The sequence below is a fragment of the Sardina pilchardus genome, chromosome 11 (genome assembly GCF_963854185.1).
Source record: "Sardina pilchardus chromosome 11, fSarPil1.1, whole genome shotgun sequence".
Taxonomy (NCBI): domain Eukaryota; kingdom Metazoa; phylum Chordata; class Actinopteri; order Clupeiformes; family Clupeidae; genus Sardina; species Sardina pilchardus.
The window spans coordinates 34092955-34115864 of record NC_085004.1 but is presented as its reverse complement, the minus strand read 5'-3'; the positions used below and the strand labels follow the sequence as shown (position 1 = coordinate 34115864).

The 22910-nt window shown below is 39.0% G+C and overlaps 1 protein-coding gene across 1 annotated transcript in view; it reads right to left on the bottom strand.

The window, feature by feature from the left end:
• The window catches only part of LOC134095330 (transient receptor potential cation channel subfamily M member 1-like), a 41624-nt gene that overhangs the window by 13563 nt on the left and 5151 nt on the right, over nucleotides 1-22910 (bottom strand). The window contains exons 3-19 of the mRNA XM_062548781.1: nucleotides 22183-22363; nucleotides 20179-20392; nucleotides 17226-17350; nucleotides 16436-16607; nucleotides 13846-14020; nucleotides 12681-12804; nucleotides 11273-11345; nucleotides 10449-10549; nucleotides 7478-7648; nucleotides 7173-7307; nucleotides 6446-6496; nucleotides 4415-4555; nucleotides 2833-2862; nucleotides 2449-2738; nucleotides 1577-1805; nucleotides 795-920; nucleotides 150-272 (exon numbers count right to left, since the gene is read on the bottom strand). Coding sequence (XP_062404765.1) covers nucleotides 150-272; nucleotides 795-920; nucleotides 1577-1805; nucleotides 2449-2738; nucleotides 2833-2862; nucleotides 4415-4555; nucleotides 6446-6496; nucleotides 7173-7307; nucleotides 7478-7648; nucleotides 10449-10549; nucleotides 11273-11345; nucleotides 12681-12804; nucleotides 13846-14020; nucleotides 16436-16607; nucleotides 17226-17350; nucleotides 20179-20392; nucleotides 22183-22363 — 2461 coding nt within the window. The remainder of the gene's footprint in view (nucleotides 1-149; nucleotides 273-794; nucleotides 921-1576; nucleotides 1806-2448; nucleotides 2739-2832; nucleotides 2863-4414; nucleotides 4556-6445; nucleotides 6497-7172; nucleotides 7308-7477; nucleotides 7649-10448; nucleotides 10550-11272; nucleotides 11346-12680; nucleotides 12805-13845; nucleotides 14021-16435; nucleotides 16608-17225; nucleotides 17351-20178; nucleotides 20393-22182; nucleotides 22364-22910) is intronic.

Here is a 22910-nt window from a genome sequence, read left to right as displayed (position 1 = left end):
CTAAATTGGATGGAATTGGTATAGTGATGGATAGGTCCAAGCAGTTAGTGTGCTTCATTCAAATATCTTTGAGAGAGGAAGGACTGATAGCAGTTAGCACACCAGAGGGGCAGAGAGGAAGGATTAATAGTAGTTAGCAGACCACTCACAGTATTGAACCAGAACTTGGTGAAGGGCGCATTGTAGAATTCATATATCTTTTCCCCAATGGGGATACGCCTTCTCTTCTCACCAGTGTTCTCCTCATCCTCCTTCTTAGAAAGAGAATCTTCCTGAAGGAACATAAGCACATTGAGACCCGTATGACCAGTGAAAAAAAAGGTTTGTGTGCTTGATTCAATCATGCATCAAAAGAAACAAACATTTAGGCTTTGAAATACATTGCAGCAAAATATTATTTACTAAACATTAAGTATGTGTCATGCTCTTTCTTAATTTGGCTGTTTATTAATGATGCATGCTATATCTTTGGGCAATAGCAGATAACAAAACATTAGTCGTTTTCAAGATGCTTTTTGGCGGACAGGCAGGAATGTGAATTAGCAGCTTTATTTGCACAGCCTACACAGACACCCTCAGGTGCTTCTCCTCGTGCCCCAATGTGTCCCATTCTGCTCATGAGAGATCCTTTAAAGGTGGTGTCATAAAGAGGTGTCATTACATTGATTGTGTTCATTCATTTGTGGTCTTATTTGTAAAGCAATGTAATGTAATGTAATATAATGTAAAAGTACTTACTCTAATAACTAACATTGGACCTGTTTTGCTATTAGAGAATTTACTGGGGTATTTACCTTGTTAGATTTGTTGTCATCCTCCTTGTCTTTCTTGTCTTCAGACAAACTGTAACGTTGCATATCATCTCCAATTCGGAAGTCCAGGAGCAAAATATATGGTGGAAATACAATACCCAGGATCACCTGTGCAAAAGAGGTACATTACTTTTTGGTATATCTTAACACAGCATGCCAAGAAAAGTCTACAAAGCAAGATCATTATGTGTCAAACTATATTATCTTTAACTGACAAGGTCATTAAGATGTACTGTATGTTTGTGTCTCTGCCCAAAGAAACTTTTAAGCGCCCTACAATTTACCCATGCCAATGTGGTCAGATATAAAACTGATTTCAGCTACAGTAAGGCAAGACAGTGGTAGACCTGTAATGAATCTGTGCAGGGTTTATCACTGTTATGGCATGTACTATACCCAGGAACAGTGGCCGTCTCCTATTTCTACAAGCTACTACCATGCAAAAATAAGAACTATTGTACTATTCAAGAGCTTATGAACCAAAGTGTGAGCTGTCTGGCCCAATAGTCAATTGCCACCAAAACTGTTTGAATTCAGTCCTCCCAATGTATATTGTAATGCAGAGGCTGATACACAAGTATTTCTTGGTTTGCATGCATGTTTTGATATGGGTGATTGCAACCATGTAGTCATGCTTTATGCATTATTGATTACGACTGTGAATTGCCAATGGTTGAAATGCAATTATGCATATACTGAACAGTGAAAGGATGTTTGTATTCATGTTACTGTATGTGGAAAAGTATACATGGTGCTTTCCACACCTTCAGGCCATTAACCTTCCCCATCCGAAAGCAACCCATCCACATGTCAGTGAGAAGCATCTGGCTGCAGGTGTGGGCAATGAAGTCTCTGTGTTTGGCAGCCACTGCCAGCTTCAGACAAGTGGAGTTGCTCCAGTTCTTCAACTCATATGTCAACATTTTCATAGCCACCTGCTCATCGTGCTTATAGGACTGGTCCAACAGCTCATACGCAAGCTGGCCAAATTCCCTAAGAGATGAAGGGGAGAGACGTTTGGCAAAAAGCAAATGAAAAACATCAGTTAGGAATGCTGTAGCTTTTTCTTCACTTTTTACTGATCTGCATCACTTTTTATTGATTTTTAAAAAAAAAAAAACACTAAGGCGGGGATCACATTAGCCAGCGGCAAGCGGCAGCGGCAAGCTTAACGCAATGCTCAGACCATAATAATACATCCAATACATTCAATCTCGTTGCTAAGTTCAATCTTTGCTGCTACTTGTTAGACGCATCTGATTGATCAAAATACCTAAACATTCTAAAACTGATTGTGATGTGCCGAGCGTTGCGCTTCAAAGTTGAACCAAGTCCAACTCCCAGTTTGCTCAACGCCAGCGGTACGCCAGCGTTGTCACCGTTCCGCTGCCGAACAATAACAAAACAATAGGAAACCTGCCGCTTGCCACTGGCTAGTGTGATCCCCGCCTAACAGGAGGACAGAAGGATTGAATACAAGAACACCAACTGCCAAAAAGGAGAAGGGGTCAGACACAGAACTTTAAGTTGTACATAATGTTTACCATTACTGTAGGTACAACATATGTGAGAGTAGACATAGCACATGTGCATGCATTCTTAATTGCATTGGTCTTAAATATGTACATGCACACACTTGGAGTTGTTTTCCAGGTCCTGTGAGATGTCATCAACCACTTCATTCTGAGACGACTCATGTGCCATGGCTTTGTACAGCTTACAGGCTACCAGAGCCTTAGCCATGGCCTCCTCACCACGCTGCCACAGGAACAGTGCCATCCTCTGACGCTTCATCAGCACGGCCCACACCAAGAGTTCATGGAAGGGATACTGAAAACGGCTGACCTCAGGGTCATCTACATCAATGTCCACCTCCTCCTCTTTCTTCTTCCCTTTCTTCTTCCCTTTTGGATGTGGGTTGTCGTCCTGCAGTTCATAATTCAGTCATATACTGTACATAAAAGTTACATGACTACATAAATGATGGATGTATGATAGTTTATCTGCGTATATTTGTTACCTCCATCCCAAGAAGTTTCAATGCTTTTGGCTGTAAACAGAGAAAAAAAAAAGTAAAACCACAAAAAAATTCAAACTATGAACTTAAAGGAATAGTTCGGAATTATGGACATAGGACCTCATTTCCAACTTAGTCGGGGTCTGAAAACACTCCACAGAACACCCGAAACAAATAAATTATAACGTCAGACTATCGATGCACATGCCTGTGTTGATAGAACAATGTTAGAAATAAAACTAACCTTCGCATTGCAATAGCCTACTTTGTTCCCTGTATGGCAGTGGCGGATTGATATTGAGAAACTAGTCCCTCAAAATGTAATAAATCATTGAGTTGCAAGGTTTGTTTTATTTCTAAAATTATTCTATCAACACGATATATCGATAGTCTGACGTTTTAATTTACTTGTCTCGGGTGTGCTGTGGAGTGAGTAAGACTGTTTTGGATGTTACCGTTGAAATGCGTTAGCTCAGAACCAGCGTTAGCAAAGGGGAACGCTGCAACTGAAGGAAAGGGTTAAACCTAGAGATTGGCATGGTGCTTTTTCCAGTAGGCCTATTAGCCTGTTTGATGCTCATTTAGCTCAATGCATATTAAACAGGCTAATAGGCTTACTGGGAAAAACACCCTTCCAATCTCTAGCTATGGTGAAGGATATGTGATGATGTGGGGCTATTTTAATTCCAAAGGCCAAGCGAACTTTATCAGGATGCATAATATCCTTGGAAATATTTCATTACATGACACTCTCACAGATATACCTCACCTTATCACCTGATGACTTTGGTCCTATTGACTCATTATGTCTGTGCATTGAAAAAGTGAATAGTTGGATGCAAAACAGTTTCTTACAGTTAAATAAAGCTAAAACTGATATAGCTGTATTTGGGAATAAAGAAGGAAGACTGAGGCTCAGTGCCTACTTGGAGTCTAAAAAAAGTGCTGTCTTGGATGTGGATCTTATTAAAGGCATAATTAAAACAGCATTCTGGCACCTAACAAATATGGTAAAGATCAGAGATTTGGTATCTTAGCAGGACTTCTTGAAGTTAATGCATGCATTAGATGTTTCTTTTCTTCTTTGGTGGTATAGCCGATCTACAAAGCACAAAAAGGGTAGCAAAATGTGCATACTGACGGGAAAAGGGAATATTAAAGACATCCCTGATAACTATACAGACACACTTGCTCGCTTGCCTGCCAGTGTCACAACAAAGTGAAGTAAGTTATGCTTTGACACTGATAAACCCCCTTTGGTTTCAGCCAATCAAATGACAGTGTTTATTTTACTCTCATTCTAGCCGTCAGAATCCGTCCAAATAGCACAAAGGAGTTAGTGGTTGTTATTGTTATTGGTGCACCGGTCTGCAAACACCCGAGATTTCAAAGAGTAGAGAGACCAGGTTCACCCATTCAGGAGAGGTGGTCAAATGCTTGCGCTCACGCTCTCAGTACCATTCCCTGCACCTGTGTCAGCAGGTCTGTGCGTATTGGAAGTTGCCACATCTGGCTGAAGCATATTAAATTCAAGTTGAAGTAAATTGAAATTGAAACGATTGTTGAAATGTTTCAGTAGACTTACTCGTTTCAGGCCATAGAGATTGTTGTAGAGGGTACGGAAACTTTTACGGGTATAGTGACAACGATATGCTCCTCCCATCAGAAACTCCAGGACCAATCCAATGTCAATGAGAGTAATTTGATAATCCGGAGGAAGGTTTCCCTGTAAAAATAAATAGACGCATGACTGAACATTAAAGAAAACAGATCTCTGCTTGCCTAATATTTCATGTGCACACGGTTTCATTACAACAATGTCCAAACAGTTTACTACTTTAAAAGATAACATTGTTTGCTTCCATTCAGAGTAAAACAAGACAGAAATAAGAAAATTTTGTGCATATAAGCCACCCCATAGTTACATAATCATGAAGAAATAAAGACAAGAGCTGTTTTGTTATAACTCAAGCATTACAATACATCACTTCCTCACTCAACATCTTGTAATGAAGAGGTGTAAACATCACACATTTAACACCTGCATTTTTTTCTTTTTGAAATTCCACCCATATAGGAAGATTAAACAGGAGATTCCGAGGATAATAATGCTTCAATAATCTAGGATCTGTGATTACTCTTTACCAGGGATGGATTACTGAACGAGCCTACCAGGCACAAGGGCTCAGGGGGCCTGAATTTCAAGCCACTGTGTCAAGTCACTACTATGTTCTCCACCACTGATATCTGAATAAGCCCCCACAGGTCGTGTAAGGGATAATTAACGACGCGCCGTGCGTTTATAGGAAAATAATGCACGTTCGAAGTGGTAATAAGGTCCTGCAGGCAAACGCACTTCAAAAGTGCCTCGGGGCCTCAATGTCAACACTTTCTTTGCATTGATTTGGTACCTTAGAGCAGGGCTATTCAACTTCAGTACCAAGAGGGCCGGATGGAAAAATCACTGGGTTTTCAGGGGCCGCATAAAATAAGACGCCGCTAAATAATTGTATCCAACAATATTTGATAAAATCAGAGTAAAATTCAGTTCAATTCAATTGAATTTTATACACTGGCATAGAAACTAAGAACATAGCCTATTATCCATATCCATAAAAAAATCTTCTCAGACAGGTGATAGGCTGCGACACAAACTATAGAAGTATTTGAAAACACCCGGCTAACCATAGTATTTCATACCTGATGTCTGATAGCTGCCATATCATGCATCAGTGGGAAAAATTGCAGTGTTGATTTAACTAGCCTACTTCAAGATAATTAGGCTCATAAGTGTTTCAAGCACACACAGCCTACAGCGCCAATCTCTCAAATATACTTAGCATTGAATTTAAAGAGAAAGTAATGCCAGCTCTGCCTCTGTTTATCTATTTCACGATTTCTTACCGCCAAAGATTCTAAACTTCGAGCCTGCGCAAATCATAAACAATAACATTCCCACGAGTTGAGTGAAGATGGCTCTGTCTAAAGAAATGTCTAATTGACAACGAGAATCGTTCATTCTACCCTCTGCAACAAGTACGAGACTTTCATGTTTATTGTGCAACGAATCCATCGCTGTAAAGAAGGAATATAAAGTCAAGAGGCAATTCTCTACAAACCACAGCTCCTTCACTAACTTTCCCGAGGGCTCGGAGGAACGGAGACCGGGTATGATTGTAACATTTTTGATTTGCGCACACTCGAGGTTTAGAATCTTTGGCGGTAAGAAATCGTAATTTAATCAACATTTAATGATAACATTTAAAACTAGTCACACATTTGGAAATGTCCGTTTGTGTAGTGATGTGCTGTGAAGAATTAGTCTGGCCAATAGGGGCGGGCCGACAGTGCGCTACTCGCCAATCATATGATCTATGCACACCCGTCAAAGCGAGTTCATTCTCATGACGAGACACGCGGGCCACAGGAAATTTGAAGCGGGCCACATCTGGCCCGCGGGCCGCTAGTTGAATAGGCCTGCCTTAGAGGTTAAAGGTCACAATCGATTAATCTGCGTTACTTTTTTAATCAGTTAATTTTCCTAAAATTAATTAATAGAAATGAATCAGTTAATTTGACAGCCCTAATCAAAACAATTGAAAAAAAGTATAATTACCTTTTTCACATCTCTGACCACAAAATGCAAGGTGTTGGGAGGCCCAAGTCTCTAAAAAATGAAAGAGATGAAGCATCAATGAAGCCATCTATCTGCCAACCTACCTATTCATCAAGATGAGGTTTAGAGCTATACCTCAGCTTCAAAACTTCAATAATTTGAGTTTGCTGTTCATGCGGTGTGTCTTTTGATGTTAAAAACATGTCTGAGGACCTACATGACAGAAAATGCATAACACTGGAGAGCTGGACTAGCTGTGCTTCTGTCCCTGTCACATGCAAACACACACACCAAGTTTCTCCTGAATGATTGGTGTTCTCTTGTAAATGTGTGGAATCTCATGACCTATTTTGGCTATAAACACCAAATGTATATGTTACCATACTTTTTTGTTTATGTTTACTTGTGTATGGTTTGAAAACTTGAAGGTTTGAAATTAAGGTAAAATATTTTTATATTAATTAATGAATAATGACATCAAGCAAAGACAGAAATTAAAGCAGTAAACTATGTGTCATATAACTTCTACATGATTACATGATCTGTGTAGTAGTTTGACACTTAAGTACTACACACTGATTTCATATACAAAAATAATGCATTCCAAGCCAATCTGAAATATAATCAGCCAGAAATCCCAAACTGATGAGATTTACATGTTATCATAGCATAGCAGGAGGAATGAGATAATGAGACAGAATAAGATAGAATGAGATGGGTGCATCACCGTATTATAGAGTTCCTCCAGACGTGGTATAGTAAGAAAGTGATGGATGTTCACTCCATTCTCGATAAGCAGTTTAACAAAATCCACTCTGTCAAACACCAATGCATCCATCATGGCTTGCTCCAGAGAGTTTACCTAAAGAACCCATATACAGACACACAATTCAGTGCTCAGCATAAGTGAATACACCCATGACTAAAAAGAGGAATGAAAAAAATATATTTTGGAAATTCACCTTAATGCCTTAATTTAAAAAAATGTAATATAATTCTATAATGTTGGCAAAAAATGACATTTATGTGTACCCAGTTGAGCAGCTCCAGTTTGCGTGGATCAGTCTCTTCTGGAGGTTCTGGCTTAGCCTTGCCTGCCTTGGTCTTCTTTCCACGTGCTGCCTTGCCTCTGTTGGCACGCACAGCTGCTGGACTCTTTGCTTTTTCAAGCTGTGTGATTGTGCTGGTAAGGGCACCCCCTGGCTTCACAAATAGGAAATGCAGACATGCTCATTTAGCACTCATTTGCACGCAATGATGAATTTAAAACGTATAAAAGTTATCCTATCAGGACTTTAGCAGGGTTCAAACTGTTTTATGAACCAGCACATTGTAATTTCTGCATTAATAACTACGGTAAATTATTTATCAGTAATACAGATAAAATGAAGGGAAATGCAAATAATTGCATGATTTTAAGGGGTCCTTGTACCAGTGTATCTACATAATGAGAGACAGTGTAACAACCTATGCATATGTACACTTGGTAACACTTTAGTTTGGGGTGTCGTTGTTACAGTGTACCTACCTAATTAGGTACAGTGGTACAACCTGTGTAACAACATGTACTATCAGGTACTACCATTGTACTTGCCTCATGTATTTGTGGGTACCTACATATAGTTGTTACATTGTAATACTGAGTGTTTTACAAAACTTTGCCAATTTGCCTACATTTTTCATCAGAGGCAAAGGGCTGACCTGAGACCTGTTGTATGGGGTAAATCTGGTCATGAAATATCTGATATACAAACCATTCTTAGCTCCAGTCAAGAGGTCATTGTCTTCAGTGTGCATGTAACAGTTGTGCTGCTACAACCTTGTTACGAGTTTATGTCACTGTATCAAAGAGTAATAAGTGTGTACCAACACAGTTGATACATGTGCTACATAGGGTAATGGCAGACATGTTCCAAGACATCAAAGACACAACATACATGTCATATGTGCATGCAAATAATTAACTGGTACATTTAACAGGTTTATTCCACAGTATCAAAGAGTAACAAAGGTGAAGCAGTACAGCTGTTACATTTATCAACTGTGTTGGTACACACTTATTACTCTTTTATACAGTGACATAAACCCGTAACAAGGTTGTAGCAGCACAGCTGTTACATGTACACTGAGGACAATGACCCCTTGACTGGAGCTAAGAATGGTTTGTATATCAAATCTTTCATGACCAGATTTACCCCATCCAGCAGGTCTCAGGTCAGCCCTTTGCTTCTGATGAAAAATGTATTACAATGTAACAACTATATGTAGGTACCCACAAATACATAATGCAAGTACAATGGTAGTACCTGATAGTACAGTACATGTTGCTACACAGGTTGTACCACTGTACCTAATTAGGTAGGTACACTGTAACAGCGACACCCCAAACTAAAGTGTTACCGTACACTTTTATACTTTTTACATACTTAAGCAATCCATACATAATGTATTTTTTGTGTACCTACAGATCATTAGTACACATGTAATAAGAAGTGCTTGTTACAATAATTTGCCAAAGTGGCCTCTCTCTTTGGGGAAGGAATATCCTGGCTTTGTGTTTCGGTCAAATCAGCGGACACATTGGATCTTGCAGTGCTGTACAGCCAGGATATTTGCTTCCTTCAGATACAGGTCTTGTTATAACCTCTCTGTAAACTTTCAAAGTCTACAATATGTCAGTTCGTTTGTAGAGACCCTCACCACACTACCACACAAATTATATTTTGAGCATTCAGTAGTATAAAATAGCGTTTGTTTTTTGACCTGCTAGCTGGCCCCTTTAACGCTGACTATAATAGTCCGGCAGCCAAATGCCATAATTTAGGTGAACCTGGTTTTGTCGGTTAAAGGTTTTTTTTGCAGAATCTAGTAGAGTAGGTGTACCTCTTTAAGATTTAAGAGGGTGCCCGGTGATATCCCTTGGGCAATTTTGTATATTAAGCCTTTCTTGTCCAATGTATTGAATATAAGGCGGATTTGGATGAGTTTCCTCTCTCACTCCGAGAACAAAATCTCCACTTCACAAGCATCTACATACACCAAACTTTTCAGTCATATACCTAACCATGTTTAGAAGGTTTTTGCAGAGGGGTTTGTTGATATATTATTCTTAGCCTGATTTACATGACATTTTATTCCAAAAAACATGGCGAAAATTGATTTTTTCAAAGGCTGGTATTATAGTATTTTCTGATTTACTGAATATCTAAATGAGATATCCATAATTACCTCTCTAAAACACTTTTTACTACTTACTAAATACTTTTTTTTTTAAGAAAAAAATTGAAACTGCCTTTATCCAATGTTCAGATTTTAACTATGTTTATGCAAATCAGCGCATATTTAATTACATTATACTTAATTTGCATATTCAAACATTCAATTTCAGAAAACTTGTCATACATTTATTTTTCATATAGATCTAAGTAATCAACTGGTGAAGTTTCATAGTGATATCTGCTTGTTAATTTGTTTACCCTATTCACCTAGTAGTAGTATATCCGCCTTATATTCAAAACATTGGACAAGAAAGGCTTAATATACGAAATTGGCCAAGGGATATCACCGGGCACCCTCTTGAACCTTAAAGAGGTACCCATAGTCTACTAGATTCTGCAAAAAAAAAAACTTTAACCGACAAAACCAGGTCTGACCCCATGACTGCCTGACTATAAGCCCATTCAGTGTTGATGCAAAAAACTTGCTCTCAATCAAATGTTTGAACTTCTTAGCTTCTGTAAATAGACCATATAGGCTGTTTTTACTTCAGAGTTACACTTTAATGTTGGGGTGTCAAGAGTCCCAAACTTCATCCCACTTGCCAACTCTGTCTTTACCAGGTCCGCTGGAAGGAAAGTCCATATAGTGATTATGTGATATGAGATCTCGACTTTCCTTCGTAAATCTGTGTGTGTGTGTGTGTGTGTGTGTGTGTGTGCGTGTGTGTACGTGCGTGTGTGTACGTGCGTGTGTGTACGTGCACGCGTGCGTGCGTTATACTTACAGGCAAGTTGTGGCCATGGATAAAAATCTGACTGCGGGCAATATCAACTCTGTTCCAGGCCAGAGCCAGGCTTAGCTGATCGGAAGCAGAGGCATTAGTCCCTAAAGATTAGTTAAACAAACAAAATGTAGATGATTTAAATGAACATATCATCATACCAAGGGATTTTGTTGAAGGACACATCAGAGAATTAGCTGTTTTTTAGGTTTAGTTTTTACACTTTCTTTTCAAATATTTTCCTTATTGTAGTTATAGACTGAATTCTCAAAGTGGAGTTTTCCCACAATTTCTAACTTAAAGAATAGTGGAAAGAACCTGGGAGAGGTCCACTCCTCTCATGAGGGACCTCTATGAGCTCACCAGCCACCTCAGCGGTCTGAGCAGACACCCGCCAGCCTCAGCAAACCAGCTCAATGGATTATACTCGAGGCCCTGTCCCTTGAGGCCACTTTCATCCCTTCCATCCCTTTCCTCACAAAGTGGGGTGCAACAATCCCTTACTGTATCAGCCAAGAGTACACACAGTCTTAGTGTAATGACCTCAAACTGTTCCTAGACTACAGATTTATTGTTTGCCTGTCTGCCCTGTGTAACGACCTCGTTCCATTACAAAGTTATTGTTTAGATCTTGGACTAAATGCAGCAGTCCAACAGAGGCATAGAGGGGCCCGACAGGTGTCTCATAATCTTGTTCCAAACGTGTCAGAGGCTAAGGACATCACAACATTCACTGGAACAGTCAAGACTGGTTACTAATCATGCTGACTGTAAACAGGATTTTGGCATTTTTAACATCTGTAGTTGGATTTTATTTATTAAATTACCTTTTAACAGTGCAGTAAGTATGGCCATCTCGATGTCCTGTTGACCTTCTGAACCCATGCGGAACACTGTAATCTGGAAATAGAAAATAAATATCCTATAGACAACGGCATCGAACGCGATTCAGCCAATCATAATCAAGGACCGGAACTATCCGTTTTAGAAATACAGTATACATACAGTATGCATCCATGCTAAAGTTGACTTAAAGAAGAATAAAAAAAAATCCTCTAAGAAATTGATCTTAATGCCTTAATTTAACAATAAGGACACCTATTTTCTTTGTGAATGAAAATATATCATAAATAAAGAATTCTTCCTTAAAATGCAGGGGGCATATGTGAGTACACCCCTATGTTAAATTCCCATAGAGGCAGGCAGATTTTTATTTTTAAAGGCCAGGTATTTCATGGATACAGGATATGCATCCTAATGAAGTTCCCTTGGCCTTTGAGATTGAAATAGCGCCACATCATCACATACCCTTCACCAAACCTGGAGATTGGTATGGTGTTTTTTTTTCTCAGTTAGTCTATTAGCTGGTTTGAGTTGCATTGAGCTCAACGAGGATGAAAACATTGTTTAAAATATTACCTTAAGGTAGCTTGTTTGCTATTGTAAAGACGTAAGAAATTATAGCTACATATTCTGCCCATTCTTCGCAAAATTTGGCACAGTTACTTCGGATAGGTTCATTTTTGTCTTACAGTGGGCAGACCCGTGTCCTGTTTGTTGATATTGCTGTCAACAAGCACCTGAAAAGAATAGTGCTTTAAAGGAACACTATTTTCATATTAGACTATGCTATTCCCTTAACTAAGACGAGTTGATACATACGTACCTCTCGCATCTCAGTGCATGCACTCAATGGCTCGGGCAAGGGGAAGGGGGCTCATACAGTATTTCAACAATTTGATGTATCAAATCCAAACTTGGTACAGGGACCGTGGACTTGTTTTGTCAAGAGAAATGTTGTGTCACTTGGCCTCTTGTGGGTGGTGCAATGAGGAACAATGGATTTTCACAAATACCCGTGGATTTGTTTTATAATATAACAATAACATTCTTTGTTCAGGTCATACCTTGAAGAACCCCAGAGATAACACAAGGAAACTATTAAAACTTTCTTCCTACTTAAGGAGAATCACAAATTGCATTATGGCAATTGTGGAACATTTTTTGGTAATCATGTAATATTACCTTATCAGCTGACATGGCCCTTGCAGATTATCTTTGCTGGTTTGTACACAAATCATGTATTGTGTCCAGGGGGAAGGATGCAAGCCATGAGCAGTATTTCAGTTGTGTGAAATTCAATACTCCAAAACTGTGGCAGTAGACCAGTAGCAATACATTTAAAAATGCATTGGATATGGATACCTTTAAAGAAAACGAAATCTATTGCCTCACCAGTTCTCGTCTCTTCATGCAGTCCATCACCATGACATACATCTGCTGGGCTTGACTGCGGGTGTAATTGAATGTTTTCTGTATGGTAACCAGCAGTTGGTCCCTCACACTCTCACTAACCATCCTGGGGCACAGAAGAAAAGACAGATACAAGATTGATATTTTTGAAAACAGCACTACATGCAAAGTGAAAACATTAAAATGCGATATTCAAGAAAAAAATGCAAAATTAAAGAAATGGTGACATTAAAAATATATTAATGCATGAACTGAAAGAGTAATGGAGAAAAGAGATAGTGAGTGATTTGACTTTCCATAGGGAAAAAAAATCTTTAAACAAAGCACAATATGAGAAGTCAATTCAACTCATTAGCAAGAAATTAAAGTCTGATGCTCAAAACAATAAAATCGCTTTCGGGCAATTTCATATCAAGTCAACACAAAAATATTCGATTTAACAACCTTGGTCCACTAAAAGTCAACCAGAACCTGGACCAAAACAAAAAGGACTCATTTTGTATTCACATTGTCAGTTAATTTAAAAGAGGACTTAAATCTCTTTCTGGTGCACTGCAGTCTCTCTCAAATGTTTGCCACAAGCAAAACCAGTCAGACAGAGAAATAATGGATGCAGATCATAGAACATGTTCAGTAATATCATGCTAAGTTCACTGAATTCCACATTGTCAATGACCAATAGCTTGGATGAAAAAATATTCATTAAATTCAGTGGCATAAATCCATTACTCAAAATTGAGAGCGCTACTGCCAGTAAAACACTTTGTCTACGCTTAAGTTTCTTTGCAATCCTCCAATACCAATGTCATCTACCAATAAGATAAGTGCTCTGATTTTTCCATACATTGTGGCACACCTGTGATGTCTGCTCCTCCATGTTTCTATGTTCCTTTTTCCTGGGTTTACATAGTTATTTGTACATAGTTGGGTGTGCATATTATAGGCAAGTATGTGAATAAATGTTGTAGATTAGACTTTCAGTAAAACATTGGGGAAATCTTAAAATGTACCATGAAATATAGTTTCATGAAAATTCTGGCTTCATCAATTTTGGACGCAACTCACGTCTTTGCAGTAACACAGGCTACACCATGCATATCTGGGCAAAGTGTTATGTCATGAGACAATGCTAAAGCAATGTTTTTACCCATTGTCCTCTGAGTATTTGTGAGCAAATGAGATGATGTCAGATGCTCTGCCACTGCCATCACACACCACCACAGGTACAGGAGGCTCCTCGCGCAGTCTCTCGCACACAGTGGAGATCACATTAGGACCGCCCTCCAGGATCAGGCACACCAGAGGCACTCCTTGCCCCAGACCTTTGCACGGACATGAGAAAAGAAACAACAAACAAAACATCTCATTATGATCTTTTACCTCCGCCAAGGAGGTATACGTTTTCATTGGGGACCGGCGTTTGTCTGTATGTCTGTCTGTCTGTCTGTCTGTCTGTCTGTTTGTCTGTCTGTTTGTTAGCAAGATAACTCAAAAAGTAATGGATGGATTTCGATGAAATTTTCAGGGAAGGTCGGACATGGCCCAAAGAAGAAACGATTAAATTGGGAGTGATCCTTCACACCGTTGGGATTCCAGGGGCGTTTATGTATTTAGCTTAGTGGTGTAATGGCATGGCATGGCCACGTGGTGGCGTTCTGAATAGTTTAGGTTCAAATGCATGACAACCTAGGAAGAACAATGAAGGTGGAGGTCTGCACTCTCTCAGTGCTTTTCTAGTTTAAACATGCATTCATTGTTTCAAATTATATCTCTTGCCCCATGAATTTGTGCTTTTACCTTGTTGAATTAATCTCTGGATTGTATCACCTGTCTCTCTAGATTAGCTATATGGTTGAGCTCTATCTGTTTATGTGCAGTTGTGCACACAGTTTTTTATTATTATTATCATTATTTTTCTAACCATTCCTGGATTGCCTTCCGACTTTTAAAAAAAAAAAAACTGTCTTGCATTGGCCCTCATTTAGGAAATGTGCGTACGACATAAAACAGGCGTGTGACAGGCATATGCTTATTTCCACGCAAAGCATGCCATTTACCAATGATCAACTCATTGAATATCTTGGACTTTCCCTGCATATTTGTAGCCGACTTGCTGTAATGTAGCCTGTTATGATGACACATTTGATAGCTTAAGATAGCCATAGGCTATGTGGAGAGAATTACTTTCTCTTTGAGAAGTGCAACAACCAAAGGGCAAAGGGCAAATAGCAGTGTCATATGGTTTTGCAATTACTGTAATGTATTGTAGTTAGTCTGTTGCACTTAAATGACCATAGTTTCCCAGCTCTCTTGGTGACACTTTTCTAGCTGTCAAAATTAACAAGGTTCAGCTGGGTTCAGCTGCAACCAATTTGTCCTGCATAGAAATAATTTAATTACATAAAACAGTGTTCATCACCACCCTCTAACGCAATTTGCAGTGTCCATAGTGAACAGTATAATTCAACCATGGAATTAATCAACATTACAAACAATAAAAAGATGAGCCGATGACAATATCTATGCGACACACCAAAGCTTGTATTTTGGTTAAGAACCAAACCACCTTTGTTCAAATCTACACACTTATCACTACTGAAAAATGAAAGGCTCATTTATCAAATGTTATTTGAAGTAAAACACTCTACATCATCTGGTATAATTGATACAATTGGCTATATGAGCTACGTACAGACGCATTTAATCGTAGTGCCCCAAAAATGGCTCTGGGCATTCATAAACCTCTCTCCAATATGAGAAAATGTTCCCAGACCTAATCTCAATCAAGATGAGGTCTGGAGTTAGCCAGGCTAGCATTTAACCGCAATTTGAATTTGAATTTGAAAAGGGACATACATAAGACATGTATCCTAATCAATCACTACTAACACTTCTGTTTTTTGTGCAATACTATCACTTTCCCCTTGACCATCCCAAAAACACATGCGTATGCATTCTGCCCCTTCATCCATGGGTGGCCTGTTTTATACAGTGCCATGTTTTTTTTTAGAGAGAGAAACTATGCAGGTTTGGCTATTTTTTCGCTGTTTTCTCTTTTTACACTTGCACATTTGTAAAGGTTAACATTATCACAGAAACATCATTTCCACTGTATTTTGGCCCTGCCACAAATGTCCAGCTAATTTAATTTGTTATTGTGCTTTCTTGTGTTGATTACCCCCAAGACTGCTGCTGAAATGCTTGTCATTGTTCCTAAGGACACGTGAAGAAACAAACACAAAATAATAATTTAAAAAAGTACTGAAGCAACAACATGAATGTTACTACCAAAACTTTTGATCACAACTGTTTAACAATCGTGGTGTGATTAGCCTACTAGCAGTAAAGAGATGGGATGCTCTCATGGAATGCCTCTTGTCTTATCAGAAATGAAGACATTGTTACATAGCCTAATATGTCAGCAGGCACTTATTGAGGGGTTAAGGGTCATTCACACAATAACGTATAGCCATAACGATAAAAGCACAATGACCAACGATAAACAAAGTCTCTCCCTAGGCCTATATCAAGGAATGTGATGGCTCAAAATGTGATGGGTTCTGATTGGCTATTAGCTTTTTGTCGTTCTCAAAATCGCTCTGAAAGTGATCCCCTACGATCTCGTTCTTCATGTTTATGTGAAAACGTCATTCATATTAACAAGAGCGATATTTGTTTATCGTTATCGTTACAGTGATCATTCTTGGTGTGAACGGCCCTTTACAAGTTACACTTACGTGTGTTGATCTTCTGAAGCGATATATGTTTCTCCAGTTGTCTGCGTACTCGTACTTCTGCACCATATTTACCATGAGTTCCATTATCCACCAGGATAAAATGTGAGTGGCTGTTGTTTAAAACGGAGAGCTTACTCAGTGTGTTTGACATTGTTTGGTATGGCCGAGTTACCTACACAAACCCAAAAAAGACCAGAGATGATAATATTTGTGGAATTGTGCATTATAAACATAGATGTACTACAACAAAAATAAAAAGCCCGAATGGTGTTCAGTCTGCATTTTTCTAATCCATGGCTAAGCCTTAAACACTTGTTGGTAACACTTAATTTGATGGGTGGTGCATACGACTGATATGACACTATCATAACCATGACCTGACACCAGTCATGAACATTAATATGGCACAAGTGAGAGTGGCATTGGTAGCAGATATCGCCATGGCTGTTAATTGGCTGTAAGCATGAGGATACACACATCCTCTATTAAAGAGATTGATTCGTTTTGTTTTACCTTCCCTCAGCTTTCGTCAGTGCTTGGAAGGCAATGCTGGCTTATGTGCTGTTATTATACAGTAGGACTGTAAAACAGTCATAGAGATTAACAGAATGCTACTAACAAGCAATAATGGATCCATATCTCAGTTTTATCATTATATCATATCATTCCTCTTTACTACTGCACAACCTAAAATAAATCTTAAAGTCTTTAAAATCCTAGAGTATGTTAGTGTTTGGAACCCACCTTTTTAAAAAAATTAACACACATATATATACAGTAGCAGACTCACATCTCGACCAATGAGATCCTCCTTATTTTCCACAATTCCCCAGGGAGCAATTCCAATGGCGCACACTTTCCCTCTAGATTTAGAGGAGTGTTCTTTCAGTGCATCTCCCACATGGCGCATCACACCTGCAAAAACATGTCCATTCCATTTTAAAGGTACCAATATATTTTGATATGATAAGATTGTAACATTTACATGGCTCTTGTTATATTCTTCCTCTGCCATTTTTCACTTGGAGATTTTTTCTCTGTGAATACTTAACTCTTAATGATTCAGAGACATAATTAAAAGCAACATCAAAGTCTATTTTGAAAAGACAACAAGTGTTAAACTTTTGGGATCAATAACACTGTTAATACAGTTTCAGAAACGGCTGTGTGCCTTTTCCTTCCGTGGTAGCATAGTGGCTAAGGAGCTTGAAGTGAATACACTATTTAGATTCATCACATATAGATTGAAATATTTCAAATCATTTTTTGTTTTAGTGTTATGGCTGAAATCTCATGAAAATCTAAAATCAGTTTCACAAAATATTAGAATGAAGATGTTATAATACAGAAAATTTGATTTCCTGAGCCTTTCTAAATTGATTTCCTCATCTCTTAGTCTGGTCCAGCCACAATCATAGGAGAGACTGCAAGACCACAAGGAGGGCAAGCAACAATGATGACAGCAGCATCCAGAGAATTTTCAAGCAACTTCAGGGAATTTCACTAGGCTGGACTCTGAATCAAGAGCCACCACATACATTGTCCTAGCCTGGCTAACACCTGAAATTACCGCGCAAGCCAGGATGGGAACACCCAGGCTAACATTGTCCAGGAAATGGGCTATGAGTGACACTCTTTGTGTCAAGCCACACCTGGATCACCTGGGCTAAGGAGAGACAGACCAAACAACAAAACAATAATTTTGTGTTTCATTTGGATATCGGTACAATCAAGGTCCTGGAGTCTGGAGGAAGAGCGGAGAGGCACAGAATCCAATATTTTTAAAGGAACACCGTTTTTTCATATTAAGCTATGTTATTCCTTTAACTAAGACGAGTTGACACATACCTCTCACGTTTTAATGCGTGCACTCACTGGCTCTGGCGCGCGGCGCTACTTTGATAGCACTTAGCTAGCCCAGTTCTTTCATTAGGATCCAAACAGAGATGAATTTAGAAACAAACAAACATCTCCATGTTTTCTCTATTAAATACAGTAACACGAGTCGTCACACGACCAAGTATGGTGAGACAAAATAAAACTATATTGTGTGGCGGAATAACAATTGGGAGCACTTCGACTCGGCACAGTAATATCATCACTCTTGCACTTTCAGTTTCACTTTGGAGTGAGGATATTACTGCGCCAAGTCGAAGTGCTCCCAATTGTTATTCCGCCACACAATATTAATAGGGAAAACATGGAGATGTTTGGACATTTCTAAATTCATCTCTGTTTGGATCCTAATGAATGAACTGGGCTAGCTAAGTGCTATCAAAGTAGCACCGCACACCAGAGCCAGTGAGTGCACGCATTGAACCGTGAGAGGTAGCCTATGTATCAACTCGTCTTCGTTAAGGGAATAACATAGTTTAATATTTAATATCTTATATTTAATATCTTTACTAGATCTAGAAAGTGTGACCTTGATGCCTATAACATTAGTTCCTTAAATGGGACAAAAATTGAGCAAGTTTCTCAATATAAATATCTTGGCATATGGCTAGACAATAAACTTTCATTTAAAACTCATGTGCTTGATCTTACAAAAAAAGTAAAAATTAAATTAGGTGCACTTTACAGGATTAGGTCCTGTTTCTCTTTAGAAAGCAGAATGACCATCATTCAAGCAACCATACTGTCAGTCCTAGACTATGGTGACATTGTGTATATGCATGCAGCTCCTTCCACTCTGAAATTACTTGATGCAGTTTACCACAGTTCACTACGTTTTATAACTGGAGATGGGTTTAGAACTCATCACTGCACACTATATGAAAATGTAGGATGGACTTCCCTTTATGATAGGAGGGAAAGGCACTGCCTCCTTTTTGTTTATAAGGCATTACTGGGAAAGTTGCCTCCTTACCTAACTTCTCTTCTGAATATGAAATCAATCTGCCACAATACACGTTCACAGGGTTTTATATCTCTTCAAACTCCTCAAATTAAATCAGAATTTGGTAAATTAGCTTTTACATTTTTTGCATCTAATAAATGGAACAAATTCCAAGAATTATTCAAATTAGATAGGTTTGTGTCACTAGACCAATTCAAAGGTATGATTGATGATATGGCTGTTGTAAAATGTTCTTGCTTTGACTAATATTTAGACCTTTTATTTTATTATTATTATTATTATTATTATTATTTATACATACTTTTCCCTCTTCTCTTCTCTCTGTTTTTATTATTATTGCTTTATAAATTGTTTATGTATTATTTTTCTTATTCTTGTTTTATTATTTTGATTATTGTTGTTATATGTTTTGTGACTCAGGGCATTGCTGTAAAAGAGCTTGATGCTCAGTCAATTTTCCCTGAATAAAAAACGGTTGATGATGATGATGATGAATATGAATAAAGGAACACTTCACCGTTATAAGTCCAGTTTGAATTTTCCACGTTCAGTGAGGATTTAGGGTGCCATGTCATCTGCTGTTGGTTAACTGTGTTTTATTAAGTCCAGAGTCAATGCAGCCTTCTATCGGGACATTTTAGAGACTTTCATGCTTCTATCTGCTGACAGCTTTATATGGAGATGCTGATTTCCTTTACCAGCAGGACTCGGCGCCTGCACCAGTGCCGAAACTGCTAGTAACTGCATGGTTTGCTTACCATGGAATTACTGTGCTTGATTGTAAAGTTTCAAAAACATTTGCAGGAGAATGTCAAGAATGTCCAATATTATTGTAGCCCATGGCAACTTTAGATCAAGAGTGAAATAGATTAGAAGGGGGTACCTGTGCTAATGCCTCCAGTGAAGATCCAGGCTCCTGTAGTGACAGCTGCTTTGATCAAACCTTTCCCAAAAACCTGTTTGAGTTTGGGCTGTAGATCAAAGTTTTGCAGACCTCCATGCACTGAGATGAGAAGAGTTGGGAGTTCCAACTGCCACTCATGAACCATCAGATGAAGCAGTGCATCTGCCTTGGTGTCATAGGAGACACGTATATACTACAATTGGGTAAACACACACACACACACAGAGCCTCACATACACAGATTGATTCAAAGCCAGAGCCATAAACAGAGATTTTCTCACTTTAACGTTTATGTAACAAATAAATGTAAGAAGTGAAGATAGAGGCCAAGCATCAACAATTAATGTATTGCATGTGATTGATTTCGATGAATTAAAGGAGACAGCATCAAAAACAGTGGTCCATCTGAGAAGATCCAAGATGGCTGCCTCGGTACGTCGCTCTCCAGTAGGCCTACTTTGTTTGTTTTAGTGTGTTTATGACGTTTTCTGCAATATTTCACCAGTAGGCCTAACTTTTACAAGAAAGGAACTCTTAAACATAAAGCAAACCTCTTTTGGAATTTTTTCTCCATTTTTTACTGATCCAGCAACTCTTAATGAAATCCTTGTTGTTGGAGGTGCTCCAGTTCTCCATCGAATCTGCCGGAGACGCAGACGCGGGAAGCGGGCAGGGGCGCTGGAGAAACTAAGGGACACACTCCTTGCTTCCAGCCATTCACCTGGCAAACATTCGGTCACTAGCAAACAAGATGGATGAGCTGTTGCTTCTAAACAAAACCAACTCGGACTTTAACAGATCCGCCACCCTGTGTTTCACCGACACATTGCTCTGCCTCTGTGAAAGAAGAACAGAACAGGTGTTCCCACAATTCTGTTACCCGTCGAAATGTGTTGCCACTAGAGCGCGCTCCGTGAATTTAGCTGTACTGACGCACTGACAGAGCGCCAACACGACCTGGCGAAATGTGTTGCCTTTAGAAAGCGCTCGGCGAATGTAGCCTATCTGTAGGCTACTGACACATTGACAGAGGCACTTACGCAAATAGAAGCTCATAGAGGTCCAGAAACATTGAACGGGCTATCAAATAATTTCACAACTTAACTGAATTTTGAATGCAGGTCTATTTACTGAAATTCATACGCATAGAGTTCATCAACAAACAACCTACCGGTTTAAGCGGAAAATGATAGCGAGAAAAACTCACTCAACACGAGTATTGAAGTATAGCCTACTTCAGCTGGATCGGTCACATATTTTATAAATGGGTAAGATAGTGCTCCACCCCGTCACACCCCCTTGTTAAAGTTATTGTGATGCATCTTTCACAGGCTATTCACTGGGCTACGGTTTGGTCTTATTTCAATAAATAGCCTATAAAACAAAGACATCAGTGATGAGTCCATCAGCTCACCCACTCTCAGCACCAGAATCACCAGAATCCTGCAAGGCAGATCATTCCTTTAGGCAGGAGAGAAGCACAGACCCCATTAAAGGCCTTTGTTAGGCTAGGTGTCCTAGCCATTCACCTTATTCATCCAGTGGCCATTGTAAGCCAAAACCAGGCTTACTGGGTTCTGGGCTGCTGCGGCATGAATAAGGAGAACGGCCCCTGACTGGAAGTGAACTGTGGAGTGCTGCTCACACACAATTCTGAGCAAAAAGTCTGACCAGCCCCGAGCACCTGGATGATGGTGTATGATATTTTGAGACCCGAAACGCCAGATGACTCTGATCAACATCACTGATGATGTGTCTCAGTGCATTACCAGATGTATTTTGGAGAGTAGGTGGTAAATGTAACATTGACAATAGTGATTTTTTTACTGTATGATTTAGATTCCACTGATCAGTGGGTCACATCTGACAGTTCAGAGGAAAAGTGACACCTAGTTTGAATTGAAAAGATGGAAAATGGGGAAAATGTAATTCTTGAAAGGGGTCTTGATGCTTGACCTCATCAGGCACTGCTGTCACACAAACCATGGCTTTGCTGCTATGACCTCCTCCTTGGAATTCGATTACACCATACGCATCTGTAGGTGAAGCTTGTGTATGTTTAGTCACGGACCACTTCTCCCCCTCCACTGTATCATCTTCACTCTTACCAGTTGAACCTGATAAGAGGCCAACATGCTGATTGGACAGTCGACCACAGCAACATCTGGTTGAGGAAAGAGCAACAGATTTTCAGACAAAAATGTTTTGCAGCCATTCTCTCTTCTCACACACATTTTAATGACTTTAATTGTGTTCACGTTTTACTATAGATTTCATTGAACACAAACTATCTTAGATACCAGCATTGTAAACCCAGGAGCCTAAGCCTCTGATCTCAGTTCATGGGTGCAAATATATACAGTATATTTTCTGGACTACATCTACGTTTGAGAGTGGCCCATATTAGATACAGTGGGGAGAATACGTACTTGAACCCATGCTAAAGTTGACTAAAAAGAGGAATATAAAATCATCTTTTGAAAATTGATCTAAATGCCTTATTTAAAAAAAATGAGTAAAAATCCGACCTTTAAGGACACTAATTTTCTTTGTCAATGAAAAATGTATCGTAAATAAATCAATGTTCCTCCTTAACATATTATTATTAATATAGTATTTGACCCCTATGTTAAATTCCCATAAAGGCAGGAAGATTGTTTTATACATTTCTGTTTTTAAATGCTATTTCATGGATCCAGGATGCATCCTGA